The sequence below is a fragment of the Jaculus jaculus genome, chromosome 1 (assembly GCF_020740685.1).
Source record: "Jaculus jaculus isolate mJacJac1 chromosome 1, mJacJac1.mat.Y.cur, whole genome shotgun sequence".
Lineage (NCBI taxonomy): Eukaryota > Metazoa > Chordata > Mammalia > Rodentia > Dipodidae > Jaculus > Jaculus jaculus.
In genome coordinates this window covers 166,351,401-166,372,562 of record NC_059102.1, presented here as the reverse complement: position 1 = coordinate 166,372,562, position 21,162 = coordinate 166,351,401, and the positions used below count along the sequence as shown (strand labels likewise).

Sequence of the window (21,162 nt, the reverse complement as noted above, 5' to 3'; positions counted from 1 at the left end):
CTCCACGTGTTGGTGGTCCTCAGCAGTCTCTGAAGAGATCCAGGAGGAGCCTTCAAATGTTATTCCCAGTTCTTGGCACTCCCAGTGACCACCAAGGAGAACCAAACACGTATGCAAAGACAAGGAGCTTTATTTCAGTCTTAAGCTTGGTCTCTTGACTTCACCAATGCAGTGGATCCTTACAAGAGCCCCGAGTAGTGGGAGGGTAGGGTTTTCATAGGGATTTGAACATAGAAGAAGGGGATGGGTACATGATTTGTTGATTAAACAGTAACTGCACTTGTACTCTTCTGGTTGGCTTAGTATTTTGGCAGGCAAAGTTGGCGGGCTGGGGCTAGGAGAATTGAACTTATCTATGACTACAGGAATGTATGGCATAATCAGTTTCCAGTAAGTGTTAAACCCACCCTTACCAGAAAATAAAAACTTAGACCTTCCTGGGAAACAGAAACTTAGGCCTACTGAGGACTCTGAAGCCTGTCATGGCGCCCATCTGGTTCCTGAATCCTTCAGAACACTCTAGTCAGCTCCAAATACACATGGAGCAGTCCTGCCAACTGTGAATAAATATGGAGCATTCTCTCAGCTCTGAATACATATGGAGCAATTCCTCAGTGCTGAATACACATGGAGTAGTCCAGTCAGCTCTGAATACACATGTAGCCATCCTGTCGGCTCTGAATACATGTTAAGCAGTCCTCCCTGCTCTGAATACACATAGAGCAATCTTGTCAGCTCTGAGTATACATGGGGCAGTCCTCTCAGCTCTGAATAGACATGGAGCAGTCCTTTCAGTCCTGAATACATGTAGACCAGTCCTGTCAGCTCCAAATACACATGCAGCAGTCTTGTAAGCCCCGAATACACATGGAACAGTCCTCTCAGCTCTGAATATTCATGGAGTTGTCCTGTCAGTACTGAATACACATGGAGCAGTCTTGTCAGCTCTGAGTACACCTGGGGCAGTCATGTCAGTTCTAAATACACATGCAGCAGTCCTCTCAGCTCTGAATACACATGGAACAGTCCTTTCACATCTCAATATACTTGGAGCAGTCTCTCAGATCTGAATGCATATGCAGCAGTGCTGTCAGCTCCAAATACACATGGAGCAGTTCTGTCAGCTCTGAATACACATGGAGCCCCCTGTAAACCACCATTTCTACTCCATGTATACATGGGTTCTACTTGGAATGGTCCTAGAGCTGATGACATCTAATTGCAGCATGCTTTCTGGTTCCCCTAGGACCTACCTTGGTCTTTTGTCTGGTTGGTCTATTCCTCTTCTCTTCCAAATCTGGTGGGGAGCTTGGGTACCATGAGAGGGCAGAGCTCTTATCTGACTTTGGGCCCTGGAAACTATCAGGAAGAGCACTTTCCAAATTGCTTGGGGACTCCATCCCCTACAGCAGCTTAGTTGCCCGTGATGGTTGCTCCAAGGGCCTGGAGTTTGCATACAAGTCTCTCATGACTCAGTTCTGGCCAATGCATGGGCTGTGTTATAGGAATCAATGAGTCAATGAGAATAATCAGGCAAAATCCTCTTCAGGTAAAGAGCCATTATTCACATGTGGATAATGCCAAAAACATGATAGAGGCCCTGAACTCAGATTGTGCAGGACTTATATACCTGTTACAATCCTTTGTCAGAATTCTTCTGCATGTAGAGAGGGGAGAGATTCACATCCATGAGTGTAGGGTTCTGTTAAGATTAAGTATAGGCAGCTGTCTCCCAAGATAAGGTAGTTACATATTGTCTAAAAGGGTCAGGCTCAGAGTCACATAATCCTTGTTAACTACCATCAGAGGATCTCCCCCACTGCAATTTCAGAAGAGGGAACTGCAGCATCTGTCGCTTCACTGGAAAGTCCTAGGTACATTTACATTTCTTATAGATACATTGATTATATTCCATCTAAACTAATACAAGCTAGAAACATTAAATATATGGTACTCCTTTAATAATATCTTGTGGAGAGCAAGGGACTTAGTGACTCTGTATCTAGAACTTATGAATATTTGTGGAAAACTAAGATGAATGATGAAGCTGGATGGTTACTTCTAGCATCTCTGGATAAACTATTAAGAGAAAATCGGAAGCTCAGAAAGGACATTTCCAAGCTTAAGACCCACACACATTATGTGAAGATTTCTAAAGGAGCCCTGGAGGAGAGTCTCCCCTCTAGCCAGAACAGGGCTCAAATCGCAGAAAACCAAACTGAAGTTCTCATTGTGCGATTGGCTAACTTGCAACAAAAGCTCAAATCCCAGCCTCACAGGCAATCAGAAGTTAAAGTGAGAGTACTGATTGGAAAAGAGTGGGATCCTATAACTTGGGATGGGGATGTGTGGGAAGGCCCTGAGAGTTTGGGGACGTTGAACTCTCAGATTCTGAAGAAGTTGTTTTGCATGAGAATGTGGCCTCCCCTCCTTCAGGGGCTGTTGCATCCCCACCCGCACACCCCGAAGTCTTTCCCTCTCCACACTTGCCTGGGGGAATTAATTCTTCTTTATCTGAGGAACCAGCAATGACCCACCCTGCAAGAGGTGCTGCAGTTAAAATTCCTCAGTGCCCACCCATCTTTGCCTCTAGGCCTATAACAAGGTGTAAAGCTAGGCAGTTCCCTAAATGTGAGATACAAAGTGTGACTCAAAAGGAGGTGAGGTACAACCCTAAAGAACTTCAGGAGCATTCTAACTTGTACAGGCAGAAGCATGGGGAATATGTGTGGGAATGGATTTTAAGGGTGTGGGGTGATGGTGGAAGGAATATAAGATTGCATCAGGCTGAATTTATTGAAATGGGCCCATTGATCAGTGATTTTAGATTTGACACTGCAGCTCATGAAGTTGGAAGAGGTGCCAAGAGTTTATTCGATTGGTTGGCTGAAGTATGGATCCAAAGATGGCCTACTGTGAATGAGCTCGAGCTCCCTGATACCCCTTGGCTTAATGTTGATGATTGGATTAAAAGGCTCAGAGAACTTGGAATGCTGGAGTGGATTTGCCATGTGAACTCATCATTGCCCCACAATGGGAGCATCCAGAAGATGTTCCCTTCACTAAGACTATAAGAGAAGGATTTGTGAGGGAGCACTAGCATACTTAAAGTGCCCATCATTGGTCTTTTGTTTGTGTGTTTTTGTTTTTTGAGGTAGATAGGGCCTCACTCTGGTGCAGGCTGACCTGGAATTAACTATGCAGTCTCAGGGTGGCCTCAAACTCACAGTGATCCTACTACCTCTCTGCCTCCTAAGTGCTGGGATTGAAGGCATATGCCACCACTCCTGGCTGGTCTTTTATGCAAAGAAGACATCACAGTGGGAGCCGCAGTTGCTGCCTTAGATGATTTAGATGCAATGGGTCTAACTGGATCTCAGAGTAAAAAGGGCCATGTGGCAGCACTGAATCACCAAAGTTGAGGTGAGCATGCTTACCATAATGTACAGCATAGGTAAAACAATGCTCATAATGGTATGACTCATGTAGGCCTTTGGTACTAGCTGATTAATCATGGTATTCCCAGAAGTGAAATAGATGAAAGGCCTAATAAATTCCTCCCTAATCTGTATAAGCAGAAAAGTTACACAGTAAAGGAACAAAAGACCACTTTGAATTATAGCCTTTTATCTGGATATGATTCTGATGTGTTTCCCAGTTCCAGATATGGATTCCTTCCCACTGAGTGGATCTGTTAGCCATCCAAGAGCAGTTGATTACCCATCATGGGTCTGTGCCACTATTGCACTGTGTGAACATCACATCAGGTTGTTTGCTTCTGAGTAGCTTAGATCTTGAGTTACTCACACAGACATTGGCCACTTTCCTCCAGTAGCTCATATAGTACCTTCCAGCACTAGATAGGCTAACTGTCTGGGGACTGGCTCTCTTCCAGATTCCAGCCAGGTATCTCCATGTTCCATGCCAACAGCATTTAGTGCCTTCAGCAGTAGGGTCTTACCATTAATCTCTAGTGGGTAATCAAGTACTCTCACAATAGTCTGTCTTGTTTTGGGAGACCTTGTAAGTCTCTTTGATTAACAGCTCATTGTGGGTGTTAACTGCATCCTGGAACTGGGAGTTACAGGCCAGTGCCAAGAAAAAAACAAAAGAAAGAAGAAAGAAACAGGAGAAATTTAAGGTTAGACTTCATCTCATCCTCTTCAGGGCCCTTCAATTCAGGTGCTCCCCTTAACGTCTTGTTGAGGGTTCAACCATTTAGTCTACCTTCCAGGATATAGGTTTCAATTTGGGTTCAGATTTGTGTTCTTCACCAGCCTTCTCCCCTCAAGCCATATCTGCCTTATTATGCGTGCCTTGAGATGCCTATCAGGGATGTCAGCAACTCAGGCTGACCCAGGTTAGGAACCACAAATGAGTGAGACCAAGCTATGATTGTCTTTCTGTGATTGTGTGAGTTCACTGAGTATGATCTGTTCCAACTTTGACCATTTTTGTACAAATTTCATTTTGTCATTTTTTTCTAACTGATGAGTAGAATTCCATCATATAGATATGCCATATCTTGGTTATCCATTTGCTCAATGATGAGCACTTGGGTTGATGCCAGTTATTGGCTACTATGAATTGAGCAACTATAAACATGGTTGAGCAAATATCACTGAACTGAGGTATGGAGCTTTTAGGGTAAATGCCCAGTAAGCAAATAGTCAGGTCTGTTGATAACTCTATATTCATCCTTTTCAGTAGTCTCCATATTGATTTCCATAGTGGTTACACTAGCTTAGGTTCCCACCAAAAGTGAATGAAGGGTCTTATTTCTTCACATCCTCAAGCATTTGTTTTCATTTGATTTTTCTTAATGTTTGCTAACCTTACTAGGGTAAGGTGGAATCTCATAATTGTTGCAATTTGCATTTCTCTGATGGTTAGGGATGTTGAACATTTTCTTAAGTGTGTGTTTGCCATTTGTATTTCTTCCTCTGAGAACTCCTTATTCAGTTCTGTACCCCATTTTGGAAGTGGGTTGTTTGATTTTTTTATTGTTTAGGTTTTTGAGTCTTTGTAGATTCTAGATATTAGGCCTCTGTTAGTTGTATAGCCAGAAAAATTTTCTCCCATTATGTGGGTATGCTATTGGCTTTGCTTATGGTGAAAAATCTCATTGGGAGTGATTGCTTAAGTTTCTGAGCCAGTAGGGTTTTCTTTTGGAAGTCTTTATCCACTCCTATATTGTAGAGAGCTCATTTTATTTTTTTTCTTACTATAGTAGAAGATTTTCAGGTCTTATATTGAAGTCTTTCATACATTTGGACTTGGTTTTTTTACATGGTGACATGTGTGGTAGTTTGAATAGATGGTCCCCAATATATTCAGTGTTTTATTAGCTTGTTGAATGGATCTGCAGACATCTGGCTAGATCTAGTGTCACTGGGTGGATCTCAGGATCCAGCCCTAAGGTGTGGAGATTTCAATCTAAAGATATGCAAAATGCACCTAGCTGGAGTTCCTGAAGTGTGCTGTGCTTTGTTGCTATTTAGGCTTTTGGTTTTTGGCATTCAGCTTTTTGGCTTGTGCATCTCTCTCTCTGCTTGGTCCTGTAAGAGCAGGCGAGCTTCTTTTGCCATTATGGAACTGCCCCTGGATCTGTAAGCTTCAATAAAGATTCCTTCCTCCATAACTGTGCCTGGTCTGGAAGTTCATCTCAGTGAACCTGAAGCTGTCTGCTACAACATGGATAGGTCTAGCTTTATTTTTCTGAATATGGTTGTGGTGGTTTGATTCAGGTGTCCCCCATAAACTTAGGTGTTCTGAATGCTAGGTTCCCAGCTGATGGAGGTTTGAGAATTAACGCCTCCTGGAGGGAGTGTATTGTTGGGGGTGGGCTTATGGGCTTTATAACCAGTTTCCCCATGCCAGTGTTTGGCACACTCTCCTGCTGCTATTGTCCACCTTATGTTGACCAGGGGGTGATGTACACCCTTTGCTCATGCCATCATTTTCCCCTGCCATCGTGGAGCTTCTCCTCGAGCCTGTAAACCAAAATAAACCTCTTTTTCCCAGAAGCTGCTCTTGGTTGGGTGATTTCTACCAACAATGTGAACCATGGATTGCTTCTCCACAATGGAGGTAAGGAAGAGTATGCCTGGAGTGCAGGAGATCCTTTGGGGCATCTGTTAGTGTTACCATGTCCTGTTGTCAAAGTCAATGGATGACTGCAACAACCCAGATCCTTCAGGAATGAAGGTATGGGTTACCCCTCCAGGTAAGGAACCAAGGCCTGCTGAGGTGCTTGCTGAAGGAGGAGGAAATACAGAATGGGTAATAGAAGAAGGCAGTTACAAATACCAGCTAAGGCCACATGACCAGTTACAGAAACGAGGACTGTGATTGAAATGTTTCTGTCCTGCCTTGATAATAGAGTGTTTGTATGTACCTACACCAATATTAAGATTATATCATTAGCTAACTGTTGAATTTATATTAGACCCATTATATTAGAGACTAAGCTTTGTGTTGGGGGGGGAAGATTTTGCATTTCCGGTTGTACATGGGATAGTTATGTGATATTAGGCGGAATTATGAGCTTGTTACTGTTTTCATTTGGAAATTAAGTATGATGTAAGGAGACATGATTTGATGTTAAGTTGACAAGGGGTGGACTTGTGATAGTTAAGGTGTTGTCAACATGATCTGTTTAGTAATCCACAGGTTGCTTCTAGGAAGGTTCAACTAAAGGAGGAAGTCTTTCCCCCAGGGTGAGCCCTTCCCCCAGAGTGGGCGGCCCCGCTCAGGGGGGACTTGATATAAGGAAGCTCTGGGTAAAATAGCTCCCTTTCCTTCCTTCCTCCCTTCCACTTGGCTGCCAGAGCTGCTCACTACCTTCCAGCGTGGACTGAAGACCAGTACGGACTAAAGACCAGCATCAACTGAAGACCCACATGGATCGAAACCCAGCGGCTCCTCAGGAAGCCTCCAGGCTTTCCAGCGCCATCTGCAGTGCCGGGTCAGGACTGCTGAGGCATCTGGCCACGTGGACTGAGCAGCTACAAGGTTCGGTGATTCTTGGGCCTGCAACTGCTATTGGACTACTGTAAGCTGATCCAATAGATCCCCCTTTTATTTTTTTATTAGTTTTCTATTCAGCAAATATAGGCAGTTTGGTACCATTATTAGGCTCATCCATGACCTACCCCCTCCTCATTGGCCCCTCCTTGTTGAGGTATATGTGTCGTGCATTGTGGAGTTAGCCCACAGTTATTGGTATGATAGATGTCTCTGCATATCATGACCCAACATGTGGCTCTGACGTTCTTTCTGCCCCTCTTCCACAAAATTTCCCTGAGCCATGTTGGGTTCATTTTTGGTCTGCTTCAGTGATGAGGTGTTGGGGTCCTCTGGGTCTCTGGCTCCCTGATTTGGTAGGAGTTGATTTTTCTCTGTATTGGTCTCCTTCCCCCTTGTGCTGGTATCTGGTTCATCAGGAAATCAGCACCCTTGTTTGTTTTGCTAATTTTCCTTAGTTTCATCTGGGGCCCTTTTGAGGTATGATGGGGTGGCTCTCTCCTTAGGATCGGCATCTATCTGAAAAAGAGAAGCAGATTCTCCAACAGAGAGTAAGTTAGTTCCAGGACAAATGAAATAACCCTTACTTTTTTTTTTTTTAATAGAGAGTTTAATAGGTGTAGGCCATGATTGATGGTAGCTTGATAATAGACAGTGGGCTTATGTTTGGATATGGTTCTGACTTGTTTCCCAGCTCCAGCTATGTGTCCCATACCATTGAAGGGATCAGTCAGCCAAATCAAGAGCAGTTGGTTCCCCACCATGGCTGTGTGCCACTATTGCACTTGTGTGGGCATCACAACCGGTTATTTGTTGCTAAGTAGGTTAGACCATTAGTTTCTTGGAGAGATATTGGTCATTTCCCCCAGTCACCCATGTAGCACCTTCTGGTACTAGATATGCTGACTGTCTGGGGACTGACTTTCTCCTGGCTTCCAGCCATGCCATTCCATTTTTCATGTCAGCTGCATATGGTGTCTTCAGCAATAGGGTCTTACCACTAACCTTTTGTGGGTCATCAAGTACTCTGACAGAAATCTGTCATTCTTTTAAGAAACCTTGTAGGTTTCTCTTATCAAAAGCTCATTGTGGATGATAGCCCCATGTTGGTACTGGGAGTCACAAGTCAGTGTCCACTAAGAAAATGAGGAAGAATGTAACTAATATACAAGAGTTAGGGAGGAGAGAGAGAGAGAGAGAGGAAGAGGGGGAAGGAGAGAGGGAAGATGTAGAAGGTTTAGGTTAGATTGATCCTACCCTCTCCAGTGTCTTGTGGTTCAGGTGTTTCCTATAAGGGCCTGGTGAGGGTTCAACCATTTGGTCTGCCTTTTAGGAAGTAGAATTTTATGGTACCATTGCCGTTTGGGTCTAAATTAGTGTGTCCCACCCCTTTGATGCCCTCCCCTCCCTCCCCATCTGTCCTAGTGTCTAGTCCATGAGATGCTTGCTGGGTATGTAAGGTTTCTTGGGTAGATTCAGGTTAGGTGCTGTAGATGAGTGAGACTATGTGGCGATTTTTTTTCTGTGATTGGGTAAGTCCACTGAGGGTGATCTGTTCCAGGTCCACCCATTTTTCCTCAAATTTCTTTGTGTCATTTTTTCTTACTGCTGTGTAGAATTCCATTGTGTAAATATACTACATCTTAGTTATCTATTCTTCTAGTGATGGACATCTGGATTGATTCTAGCTCTTAGCTATTAGAATTGAGCCGCTACAAACATGGTTGAGCAAATCTCTCTGGCCTGTGGTTTGAAGGTTTTCGGGTAGATGTCCAGTAAGGGAATAACTGGGTCTGTTGGTAACTCTATAGTCAGCTTTTTCAGGAGTCTCCATATTGCTTTCCAAAGTGGTTGTACCATCCTACATTCCCACCAACAGTGAATGAGTGTTCCTATTCCTCCACATCCTCGCCAGAATTTATTTTCGTTTGATTTTGTTTGTTTGTTTATTTGGTTTTTCGAGGTAGGGTTTCACTCTAGCTCAGGCTGACCTGGAATTCACTCTGTATTCTCAGGGTGGCCTTGAACTCATGGAGATCCTCCTACCTCTACCTCCCGAGTGCTGGGATTAAAGGCATTCGCCACTACGCCCAGCTCGTTTGATTTTTTGATGTTTGCTATTCTTATTGGGGCAAGGTGGAATCTCATAGTTGTTTTAGTTTGCATTTCTCTGATGATTAGGGATGATGAGAATTTTCTTAAGTGTCTGTTAAATCCCCCTTTAAAAGTAATTCATTGTAGCAGTTCTGTTTCTCTAGAGAACCCTGACTAATACAATGGTTATCCAGTTTTTCCAGCACCGTTTGTTGAAAATGCTATCTTTTCTCCAATCTATGTTATTGGGGCAAGTAGCTGTAGTTACTTTACCTAAAGTCAGGATTTTAAATTTTGTTCCATTGGTCTATATTCTTGTTGTTATGCCAGTTCCATGCTGTTTTTGTCACTATGGCTTTGTAAAATATGGTTTAGATCAGGTATGGTGATGCTTCCAGAGGTGTTTCTTCTGCTAAGGATATGTTTGGTTATCTGAGGCATGGTGGCATTCCATATGAACTTGAGATCATTTTTTCTATCTCTGTGAAGAATGATGCTGCAAATTTTTTGGTATTGCATTATACCTGTATATTGCTTTTGGTAGGATTGTCATTTTCACAATGTTCATTATGCCTATCCAGGAGCATGGGCGGGGGGGGGCTTTCCATCTTCTCAAGTCCTGCTCAGTTTCTTTCTTGAGTGTTTTTATGTTTTCATTATATATGTCTTTCACATTCTTGGTTAGTGTTATTCCAAGTATTTATTTATTTATTTTGCTATTGAAAATGGAATGGTGTCCCTAAGTTCTTCCTCTGTATTTTTGTCCTTTGTGTATAGAAAGTCTACTGATTTTGTCTATTGATTTTGCATCCTGTTACTTTGTTGAATCACTTTTAGGAGTTTTGAGATGGAGGCAGTCCTTAGGGGAAAATTCATAGCAATGAATGCCTTTGTAACAAAGACAGAGAGGTTTCAGATCAATAACATAACCATCTATCTGAAGGCATTGTAATTCTGACAGGGTTATCTTTATATGTAATGTGTTGTTTGTCTCTTGCTGCTTTTAGGACTTTCTCTTTGTTTTCATTGTTTTGAATCTTAATGATAATATGTCTTGGAGAGTTTCTCCTTTGGTCCAGTCTGTTTGGAGTTCTGTTAGCTTCTTGTATCTTTATGGGTCTTTTATTGTTTTGTTTTGTTTTTTTGTTTTTGAGAGGGTGGTAAAGTTTTCTTTAATAATTTTGTTGAATAAGTGCTTTTGGTCTATGCCTTTGGTCTGAATTTCTTCTCCTTCTGGTATGCCCATGATCCAAATGTCTGGACATTTAATGGTATCCTCAGTTCTGTTCACAATTTTTTTGAACTTATTCACATTTTTGGACTCATGAACAGTTTCTTCTGTATTGTCTTCCAGTTCTGAGTTCCTCTCCTCCACATGACTGACTGTTCTTGAGGGCTTAACTTGTTCAATTTGGATTGTATTTTCTATTTCCTTTTTCCATATAGTATCTGTTGAAGTCTGGTTTGCATTGCTGGTAGAAATCACCCAACCAAGAGCAGCTTCTGGGAAAAAGAGATTTATTTTGGCTTACAGGCTCGAGGGGAAGCTCCACGATGGCAGGCGAAAATGATGGCATGAGCAGAGGGTGGACATCACCCCCTGGCCAACATAAGGTGGACCACAGCAACAGGAGGGTGTGCCAAACACTGGCAAGGGGAAACTGGCTTTAATACTCATAAGCCCGCCCCCAACAATACACTCCTTCCAGGAGGCGTTAATTCCCAAATCTCCATCAGCTGGGAACCTAGCATTCAGAACACCTAAGTTTATGGGGGACACCTGAATCAAACCACCACATTCCGCCCCGGACCCCCATAAACTGATAATCATACATGATGTAAAATGCAATGCATTTATCTCATTTTAAAAGTCCCCATAGTTTTTTTTTTTAATTTTTATTTATTTATTTGAGAGCAACAGACACAGAGAGAAAGACAGATAGAGGGAGAGAGAGAGAGAGAATGGGCGTGCCAGGGCTTCCAGCCTCTGCAAACAAACTCCAGACATGTGCGCCCCCCTTGTGCATCTGGTTAATGTGAGACCTGGGGAACCGAGCCTTGAACCGGAGTCCTTAGGCTTCACAGGCAAGCGCTTAACCACTAAGCCATCTCTCCAGCCCCCCCCATAGTTTTTATCAATCCCAAAGATGTTCATACATCCCCATAGTTCAAGATCTTTTAACTGAGCCATAATACCAAAAAATAACCTCAAAAAACCCATAATGGCACAGAATAAATATTCACACTGCAATAGATGGCATTGGGCATAGCAAAGAAACATTCAACCAATACAAGATTTAAACAACCAAGGCAAACATCGAACTCTGTAGCTTCAAGTGCAACAACTCTAGCCAGTGACAAATCTTCAAGTCCGATAATTCTAACCAGCAACAAGTCTCTGGCATTCCAATTCCACCACTCCAGCTAGGCTACTCACAGTCCTGGGAAACTTCGTCGGGGCTGGCAGCTCCTTGGCAGCCACCTCATGGTCCCGGTATCTCTGCTGGGTCTCCACTGCACGCCAAGGTTCATCCTCATGGCCCCATGGGGTCTCTATGCAGACAACCAGCAAACCTGCTTCACACTGCCCATGGCCATTTCCAAAACACAAGACCGTGTTGCAAACTCAATGACCCTCTCTCCAGCATTTCTTATACTCCATGATACCAGGTAGGGTGCCAATTTGTTAATCCAGGGGGGAATAAAGCAGACTTTGAAGAACAGGACACTCCTTGAGCACTGGGGCCCCTTCAAAAGAGTCTACATTCTTCTTGTTGCCCCAGTGCAGGTCAGCTAGCCCAGTCTCAAAAGTTGTAATCTCTAAGCCCTGGTGCGCCCATTCTCTCTCTCTCCCTCTACCTGTCTTTCTCTGTGTGTCTGTCACTCTCAAATAAATAAATAAAAAATTTAAAAAAATTTATTAAAAAAAAAGTTGTAATCTCTCAGTTGCAGCTGAATGGGCAGCAGTTCACCCAAAGATTTTTCTTTCTGTGCCATATTCCTCTGCACACACCAGTTCATTTCTATGCAAAGCAACCCTGCACAACTTCTCAGGACATGGGCACAAGAGCAAGCTTCTCACACAAACTGCTAGCCCAGTCCAGGCAAAGCTTTTTCTCACCCTCATAAGCCAAACCTCACAGTCCATAGTTCTTACTGCCTTCAGGTCTTTCAGCTCTGACCAGGATAGACCATCAAGCTGTACTTACAGCACTGCAAAGCATCTCTTAGGCCAAGGTTTCAAATCCTCCCACATTCCTCTTGAAAATCAGCTCCAAAAGCCCAAAGCCACACAGTCAGGTGTCTAGCAGCAATCCCACTCCTCGGTACCACTTTACTGTTTCAGTCCAGTTCACATTGCTGGTAGAAATCACCCAACCAAGAGCAGCTTCTGGGAAAAAGAGATTTATTTTGGCTTACAGGCTCAAGGGGAAGCTCCACGATGGCAGGCAAAAACGATGGCATGAGCAGAGGGTGGACATCACCCCCTGGCCAACATAAGGTGGACCATAGAAACAGGAGAGTGTGCCAAACACTGGCATGGAGAAACTGGCTATAAAACCCATAAGCCCGCCCCCAACAATACACTTCCTCCAGGAGACGTTAATTCCCAGACATCCATCAGCTGGGGAGCTAGCATTCAGGACACCTAAGTTTATGGGGGACACCTGAATCAAACCACCACAGCATCCATCACTCTGTTAGTTTCTCTTTGCAGGTCATTTTTGATTTTCTTAATGCTTCTTGGAATTCATCCTTGCATTTATTTATGCCTTCATTGAGCTTAGTCAGCTTATTATTGAGGTCCTCTGTGTTTTGGCCCACCTTCAAATCACTTAACTCTTTTGAAGTCCCCTCTCTCTTTTCTATTAGGTACAACCCAGTGAGGAGGCTTTCACACAATTGTTGGTCTTTTGTTGATTTTCTGCAACTTATGCTATTTGCTTGGTCATATATCTTGTGTTGTCATTTTGGGGTTCTGTTCCTATTGTGTCTTCCACATTTTGATTAGAGAATTCCATTGCAGGACTAGGCAACCTTGTTGGGGCTCTTTCCACTTGATGTTTTGTGTTGTTTCTTTTGTGCTTTGGTTTGCCCATCACAGTGTGGGAATCTTATTTAATTCAGGAGGAAGCTGCAGTTTACACATTTAGCGTCTTCTATGATTGTTTCCTTTTATGATTGACTAGTATAGGCTGTTGACTGCTTTATATTGAGGGATGTGCAGATTGTGAGGGGCTAAGTGAACCCACAACCCTGGGTTGGTGCTTACTAGCAGCAGTTGGATTGGGGGTGTTACAGGGTCCTGTCTGCTCAGGCATGAGGAATTGGGGGCAGTACCAGTGGTGCAGAGAGGAGTCCAGATACAAGTCATAAGACAGCCTGGTACCAGTGGTGGGTGGGTGGGGGTTGTGTGGAGATGGCATGGTCCCAGAGGTGGGGAGGGGAGTAAGGAAACCGTGTGATCCCAATGGAGGATGATGGAGGAAGGGAGGAAAGGCACAGGAGAGAGGAGACTCAGTAGGTGGGGGAACTATTAGAAGGGCTATTAACTTCTCTCATTCCCCCCTTCTGCAAACTTCCATGAGCCTTGGTGGGTGTGTTGTGAGTCTACTTTAGTGTTGAGCTCTCAGCAGCTTATGGACTTTTGTTTTGATGCATTTTGAGTATACTAAGTGTCTGTCTCTATCACTGGACTAGGTTGTCAGGCTTGCCATGGAAGCAGCACACTTACTCATCTTTCCAGTTCCTCTGTGGTTTCACCTGGGCACTGGCTGCTATGTGCAGTATGGTTCATCTTCTGCCTGGAAGTCAGTATCTATTCTATCTTGTTGGTAGATTATGGTTGTCCTTAGTTCTTCCTGCTTTCTGAAAGAAAAACAGGTTCTCCAATGGAGAGTGAGATCAGGATTGTTAATTTAGTGAGATTTTTATGGGTGTACCCTCACTTTTGAATGAAGTCTATTGGGAGATTCTCAATGGAGTCCATTATCTTGGTCTCTATAGGATTCTGACTTGGATCCTAGTTCCAGTTATGGGTTCCTATCCACTGGGTGGATCTCATAGCCAATTAGAGAGCCATTGATGACCTACTTAGGTTGTGTGCCACTATAGTGCCAATGTATACTTCTTGTTAGGCTGGTTGTTTTCATACAGCAGCATTTACAGCTTGCTTACAATGTTGTTGGCCATTTCCCCCCAGCAGCTCACGTAGTGCTTTTCAGCATTATATGGGCTAACCATCTAGGAACTGGCTTCCTTCCCGAATTACTGGGATTTCTGGAGGTTTTGCATCAGCAATATGTGTTGTCTTCAGCAATAGGGTCTTACCTTTTACATCAGGCAGAAAATCAAGTGCTTTGAAATAAGCCTGTCTGGTTTGGTGTGGTGGTTTGATTCAGGTGTCCCCCATAAACTTTGAGGTTCTAAATGCTAGGTTCCCAGCTGATGGAGATTTGGGAATTAACACCTTCTGGAGGGAGTGTTGTTGGGGGCAGGTTTACAGGTGTTATAGCCAGTGTTCCCCCTTGCTAGTATTTGGCACACTCTCCTGTTGCTATGGTCCACCTTATGTTGGCCAGGGGGTGATGTTCACCCTCTGCTCATGCCATCATTTTCCCTGCCATCATGGAGCTTCCCCTCAAGCCTATCTGACAAAATAAACCTCTTTTCCTCACAAGATGCTCTTGGTTGGTGATTTCTACTAGCAATGCAAACCTGGCTACAATAGTAAAGTGGTACCAAGGAATGGGATTGCTGCTAGACACCTGACTGTGTGGCTTTGACCTTTTAGAGCTGATTTTCAAGAGGAATGTGGAAGGATTTGAAACCTTGACCTAAGAGATGTCTTGCAGTGCTGTGAGTACAGCTTGATAGACTATTCTGGTCAAAATTGAAAGACCTGAAAGCAGTAAGAACTTTGGACTAGAGGTTTGACTTATGATGGTGAGAAAGAGCTTTGCTTGGACTGGGCTAGCAGTATGTGTGAGAAGCTTGCTGTCATGCCCATGTCCTGAAAAGCTGTGCAGGGTTGATTTGTGTAGAAATGAACTAGTACGAGCAGAGGGATATGGCACAGAAAAAAAAAATCTTTGGGGCTTAAATTGCTGCCTGTTCACCTGCAAATTGTTTGAGAGATAACAGCTATTGAGAGTGGGCCAGTTGACCTGCATTGGGAAAACAGGAAGAATGTAGACTCTTTTGATGGGGCCTGAGTGCTCAAGGAGTGTCCTGTTATTCAAAGTCTGCTTTATTCCCCCCCCCCCCCGATTAACAAATTGGCAGCCTGCCTGGTATTGTGGAGTATAAGGAATCCAGGAAAAAGAGGGTCATTGAGTTTGCAACACGGTCTTGTGTTTTGGAAATGACCATGGGCAGTGTGAAGCAGGTTTGCTGGATGCCTGCATGGGGACCCTATGGGGCCATGAGGATGAACCAAGGATTGCAGTGGAGACCCAGTGGAGATGCTGGGACCATGATATGGCTGTCAATGAGACCTGCCAGCCCCAGATGAAATTTTCTAGGACTGTAAATAGCCTAGCTGCAGGGATGGAATTGGAATACCAGTGACTTATTGCTGGTTAGAATTATCAGTCTTGGACATTTGTCATTGCCTGGAGTTGTTGGAGTTGGAGCTACAGAATTTGATGTTTGCCCTGTTTAAATCTTGCATTGGTTGAATATTTCTTTGCTATGCCCAGTGCCATCTTTTGTAGTGTGAGTGTTTATTCTGTGCCATTATGTTTTTTGGGTGAGTTTTTGGTATTATGGCTCAGTTCAAAGGTCTTGGATTATGGTGATATTTGAGCATCATTGGGATTGATAAAAACTATGGGGACTTTTACATTTGGGCTGAATGCATTGTATTTTACATCATGTATGGATATAGAAGTTTATGGCGGCCAGGAGCAGAATGTGGTGGTTGATTGAGGTGTTCCCCATAAACTTAGGTGTTCTGAATGCTAGGTTCCCAGCTAATGGAGATTTGGGAATTAACACTTCCCAGAGGGAGTGTATTGTTGGGGGCAGGCTAATGAGTGTTATAGCCAGCATCCCCCCTTGCTACTGCTAGTGCTTGGCACACTCTCCTATTGCTATGGTCCACCTTACGTTGGCCAGGAGGTGACTTCCATCCTCTGCTCATGCCATTGTTTTCCCTGTCATCATGGAGTTTCCCCTTGAGACTATAAGCCAAAATAAACCTCTCTTTTCCACAAGCTGCTCTTGGTTGGTGATTTCTACCAGCAGTGTGAACCTGACTGCAACATTTGGGGACCTCATAGGTCTCTCTGATGAACAGCTCAAAATGAATTGTAAGCAATTTCTGGTACTAGGGGTTGTGAGCCAGTCCCAAATATTTTAAGGTCAGGCTTCATCCCCCCCCCCCACTGTGGGACCCTTCTTACTGAACAATCCCTGCTTCTATTCAGGGTTACATCTTTTAGCCCATTATCCAGGAGGAAGATTTCTGTGGTACCAACTCATTTTGGATTTAGTATCATGTATATTTCATCCTTTCATCTTGTTCCCTTCCCCACAAACCCTTCCGTCTCCCTGTCTGTACCCTGAGTTGTCTGTACAAGATGCTGAAGGGATTTTTTTTTTTAAACTTCTGTCTGGGTTCCTGCTGCTTGTTGCTTTTGGTATGTATTGGCTGCTGGTGGTTTCTCAGTTTGCATCTGTAAAAGGAGGCAAGCTTCTATCATTATGGAACCTTTCCTGGGTCCTTAAGTCTGACATAAATCCCTTTCTTTCCTTAAACTGTCTGTTTGGAGGCTCATTCCAGCAACATGGAGATGACTATAATAATGGGGAAAAACTTAAGTATTCCCATTAGGTCTGAAATAAGATAGGGGTGTCCATTGTTAACCATTGCTCTTCAACATAGTACTTGAAGTCTTAGCTCCAGCAATAAGACAAGACAAAAAAATGATTCAAATTGGAAAGGAAGAATTCAAACTAGCCTTATTTGCAGATATGATTTTTTTTTTTTTTTTTTTTGGTTTTTCAAGGTAGGGTCTCACTGTAGCCCAGGCTGACCTGGAATTCACTATGGAGTCTCAGGGTGGCCTCGAACTCATGGCAATCCTCCCATCTCTGCCTCCTGAGTGCTGGGATTAAAGGTGTGAGCCACCACGCCCAGCTGCAGATATGATTTTTTTATACATAAGTGATCAGAAATACTCCACCAAAAAATTCCAAGGCTGATAAACTCTTTTAGCATGTTGGCAGTATATAAAGTCAACACAAAAAAACTCAGTAACCTTTGTATACACCAATGAAAAACATACTATAAAAGAAATCAGGGAACCATTCCCATTTATAATAGCTATAAAAACTATTATGGGAAATCCCTAGCCAAGAGAGTGAAAGACCTCTACTATTGAAGTCAGGTTCACATTGCTGACAGAAACCACCCTACCAAGAGCAGCTTTTGGGAAAAAGGGCTTATTTTGGATTACAGAGACAAGAGGATGCTACATGATAGCAGGGAAATACAATGGCATGAGCAGAGGGTGTACATCGCTTCCAAGCCAACATCAGGTGGACAACTGCAACAGGAGAGTGTGCCAAACACTGTCATGAGGAAACTGGCTATAACTCCAATAAGCCTGCCCCCAATAATACACGGCCTCCAGGAGGCTTTAATTTCTAATTTCCACCATCTGGGGAGACTAGCATTCAGAATATCTGAGTTTATGGGGGACACCTGAATCAAACCACCACATTCTGCTCCTGGCCCCCGTAAGCTGATAACCATCCATGATACAAAATGCAATGCATTCATCAAGCTTTAAAAGTTCCCATAGTTTTTATCAATTCTAATGATGTTCAAAAACATTCCCATAGTCCAAGATCTCTTAACTGAGCCATAATACCAAAAAATCCCCCCCAACCCATAATGTCACAATAAACATTCACACTGCAAAAAAGATGGCGCTGGGCATAGCAAAAAAGAATCCAACCAATACAAGATTTAAAACAACCAGAGCAAACATCAAACTCTGTAGCTCCAAGACCAACAACTCTAGGCAGTGACAAGTCTCTAGGGCTGATAATCCTAACCAGCAACAAGTCACTGGGTTTCCAGTTCTGCCTCTCCAGTAAGGCTACTCACAGTCTTGGAAAGCTTCATCTGGGGCGGCAGCTTTCCTTGGCAGCCATCTCATGGTTCCCACATCTCCACTGGGTCTCCACTGCAACTCCCAGTTCATCCTCGTGGGGCCATTGGGTCTCCACTGCAACTCCCAGTTCATCCTCGTGGGGCCATTGGGTCTCCACGCAGGCGTCCAGCAAACCTGCTGCACACTGCCCATGGCAGTTTCCAAAATACAAGACTGTGCTGCAAACCCCATGACCCTCTTTTACCTGCATTTACTACACTCCAAAATACCAGGTAGGTGCCAACTTGATAATCCATGGAGGAATAAAGCAGACTTTGAAGAATAGGACACTCCTTGAGCACTCAGGCCCTTTCAAAAGAGTTTACATTCTTCCTATTGCCCCAGTGCAGGTCAGCTGGCCCAATCTCAAAGGTTGTAATCTCAGTTGTAATTGAATGGGCAGCAGTTTCAGCCCAAAGATTTCATTTCTGAGCCATATCCTTCTGCACACACCAATCTGTTTCTACACAAAGCAACCCTGCATAAATTCTCAAGACATGGGTATAATAGCAAGTCTGACATAAAACTGCTTGTAGCCCAGTCCAGGCAAAGCTCTTTCTCACACTTACAAGCCAAACCTCACAGTCCAAAGTTCTTACTGTTTTCAGGTCTTTCAACTCTCACCAGAATAGTCCATCAAGCTATACTTACAGCACTAAAAGGCATCTCTTAGGCCATGATTTCAAATCCTTCCACATTCCTCTTGAAAATCTACTCTGAAAGGCCAAAGCCACACAGTCAAGTGTCTGGCAGCAACCACACTCTCAGTACCAACTTTATTGTTGCATCCAGGTTTGCATTGCTTGTAGAAATGACCCAACAAAGAGCAGGGTTTATTTTGGCTTACAGTCTCGAGGGGAAGCTCCATGATGGCAGGGGGAAATGATGGCAATGAGCAGAGTGTGGACATCACTTCCAGGCCAACATAAAGTAGACAACCACAACAGGAGAGTGTGCCAAACGCTGGCATGGGAAACTGGCCATAAAGCCCATAAGCCTGCTCTCAACAATACACCACCTCCAGGAGGCTTTGATTTCCAATTGCTATCAGCTGGGGAGACTGACATTCAGAATACCTAAGTTTATGGGGGCACCTAAATCAAATCATCATATCTACAATGAAAATATTAAAACCATGAAGAAAAGAATTGAGGAGGCCATGGGAACACAGAAAGATTACCCATTTTCATGGATTGGAAGAATTAATGTCACAAAAATGGCCATTTTAGGGCTAGAAAGATAGCTCTACAATTACAGGTGTTTGTATGCCCAGCTTTATGGCTTGGGTCAATTCCCCAGTACTTATGTAAAGCCAGATACACAAGTGGTGCATACATCTGGAGTTCATATCAGTTGTGGGAAGACCTGAAGTACCCATACTCACTCTGTGTGTGCCTGCCTCTTTGTGTCTCTCTCTTTGAAATAAATAAATAATATATTTTTTTAAATGGCCATGCTACTAAAAGCAATATATAGATTCAATACAATTCCCATCAAGAGTACCATACTATTCTTCACAGAAATAGAAAAAATAGTGTCAAAATTTATATGGAAGCAACAAAGACCTCAGATAGCTAAAAATCTCATCAGAAAAAGATATTATTGGAGACATCACCATACCTATTTCAAAATATCCTGAAAAATCATAGTAATAAATACAGAATTTTGGGGTATGTGAAGAGACACATAGGTTAATGGAATAGAATAGATGATCCAAGTGTTAGTTGTAGTAATTATGGCTATGTGACCTTGATAGACCAAAAGCATACAATGGAAAAAGACATTATTTTCATTAAACAGTGATGGAGAAACTGGGTAACCAGATGTGGGATAATGAATATAGCCTTTCTTCTCTCATCCTGCACACATATTAACTGCAAATATATCAAGGACCTCAATAGATGACCTGAATCTGTGAAATAAGTACAGCAAAAATTACAAAGAATGCTCCAATATAAAGTTCAGCTAAATAAATCATCTACAGAGTCAACAGATAACCTACAGAATGGAAGAAAGTCTTCACAAGCTGTACATCTGACACAGGTTTAATATCTAAAGTACACAAATAACTGAAAAAAAGAACAATAAAACATTAAGCAACCCCAAAATGAGCAAAGGAACTGAGCAGAGAGTTCTCAAAGGAAGGAATACAAATGGCTATATTCACCAAAAAAAGATGTCAACATTTTAGCCACCTAAAACTACTTTTAGGGCTGGAGAGATGGTTCATGGTTAAAGGTACTCGATTTCAAAGCCTGAAGTCTGGGTTTGACTCGCCCAGTGCTCACATATAAGCCAGATGCCCAAAGGGGCACATGAACCTCGAGTTTCTTTCCAGTGGTAGGAGATCCTTATGTGTCCAAACTCAATTGCTGTCTGTTTACCTTTTTGTTTTTGCTGTCTCAAAATAAATAAATAATTAAAAAACAATTTTGAGATTCTGTCTCACTCTGGTCAAAATGGCAATCATCAAAAATTCAAATTGGCTTAGTGGTCCAGGTGTTTGTGTGCCAAGCCTAAGAACCCCAGTTTAATTCCCCAGGACCCACATTAGCCAGATACACAAGGGGGCACATGTATCTGGGATTTTTTTCGCAGTGGCTAGAGGCCTTGGCACGCCCATTCTCTCTTTCTCTCTACCTGCCTCTTACCCTCTCTCTCCCAATCTCTTTCTCTCTGTGTCTCTCAAATAAATAAATAAAATATTTTAAAAAACAAATGACAAAAAACAGTGTGGGCAAAGAATAACATTCATTCACTCTTGGTGAGAGACCAAACTTGTAAAGCCACTATTGAAATCAATATGAACATTTCTCAAAACTTTAAAGTACATTTACCATTTGATTCAGCTATACCACTTCTAGGCATATATTCTAAA

At 43.0% G+C, this 21,162-nt stretch overlaps 1 protein-coding gene across 1 annotated transcript in view; it reads right to left on the bottom strand.

Moving 5' to 3' along the window:
* Window positions 1–1,413: 1,413 nt before the first annotated feature.
* The window catches only part of Scgb2a2 (secretoglobin family 2A member 2), a 39,778-nt gene continuing 20,029 nt past the window's right edge, over window positions 1,414–21,162 (bottom strand). Inside the window, exons 5-6 of the mRNA XM_004672990.3 lie at window positions 3,438–3,566; window positions 1,414–1,494 (exon numbers count right to left, since the gene is read on the bottom strand). Of these exons, the coding sequence (XP_004673047.3) occupies window positions 1,414–1,494; window positions 3,438–3,566 (210 nt within the window). The remainder of the gene's footprint in view (window positions 1,495–3,437; window positions 3,567–21,162) is intronic.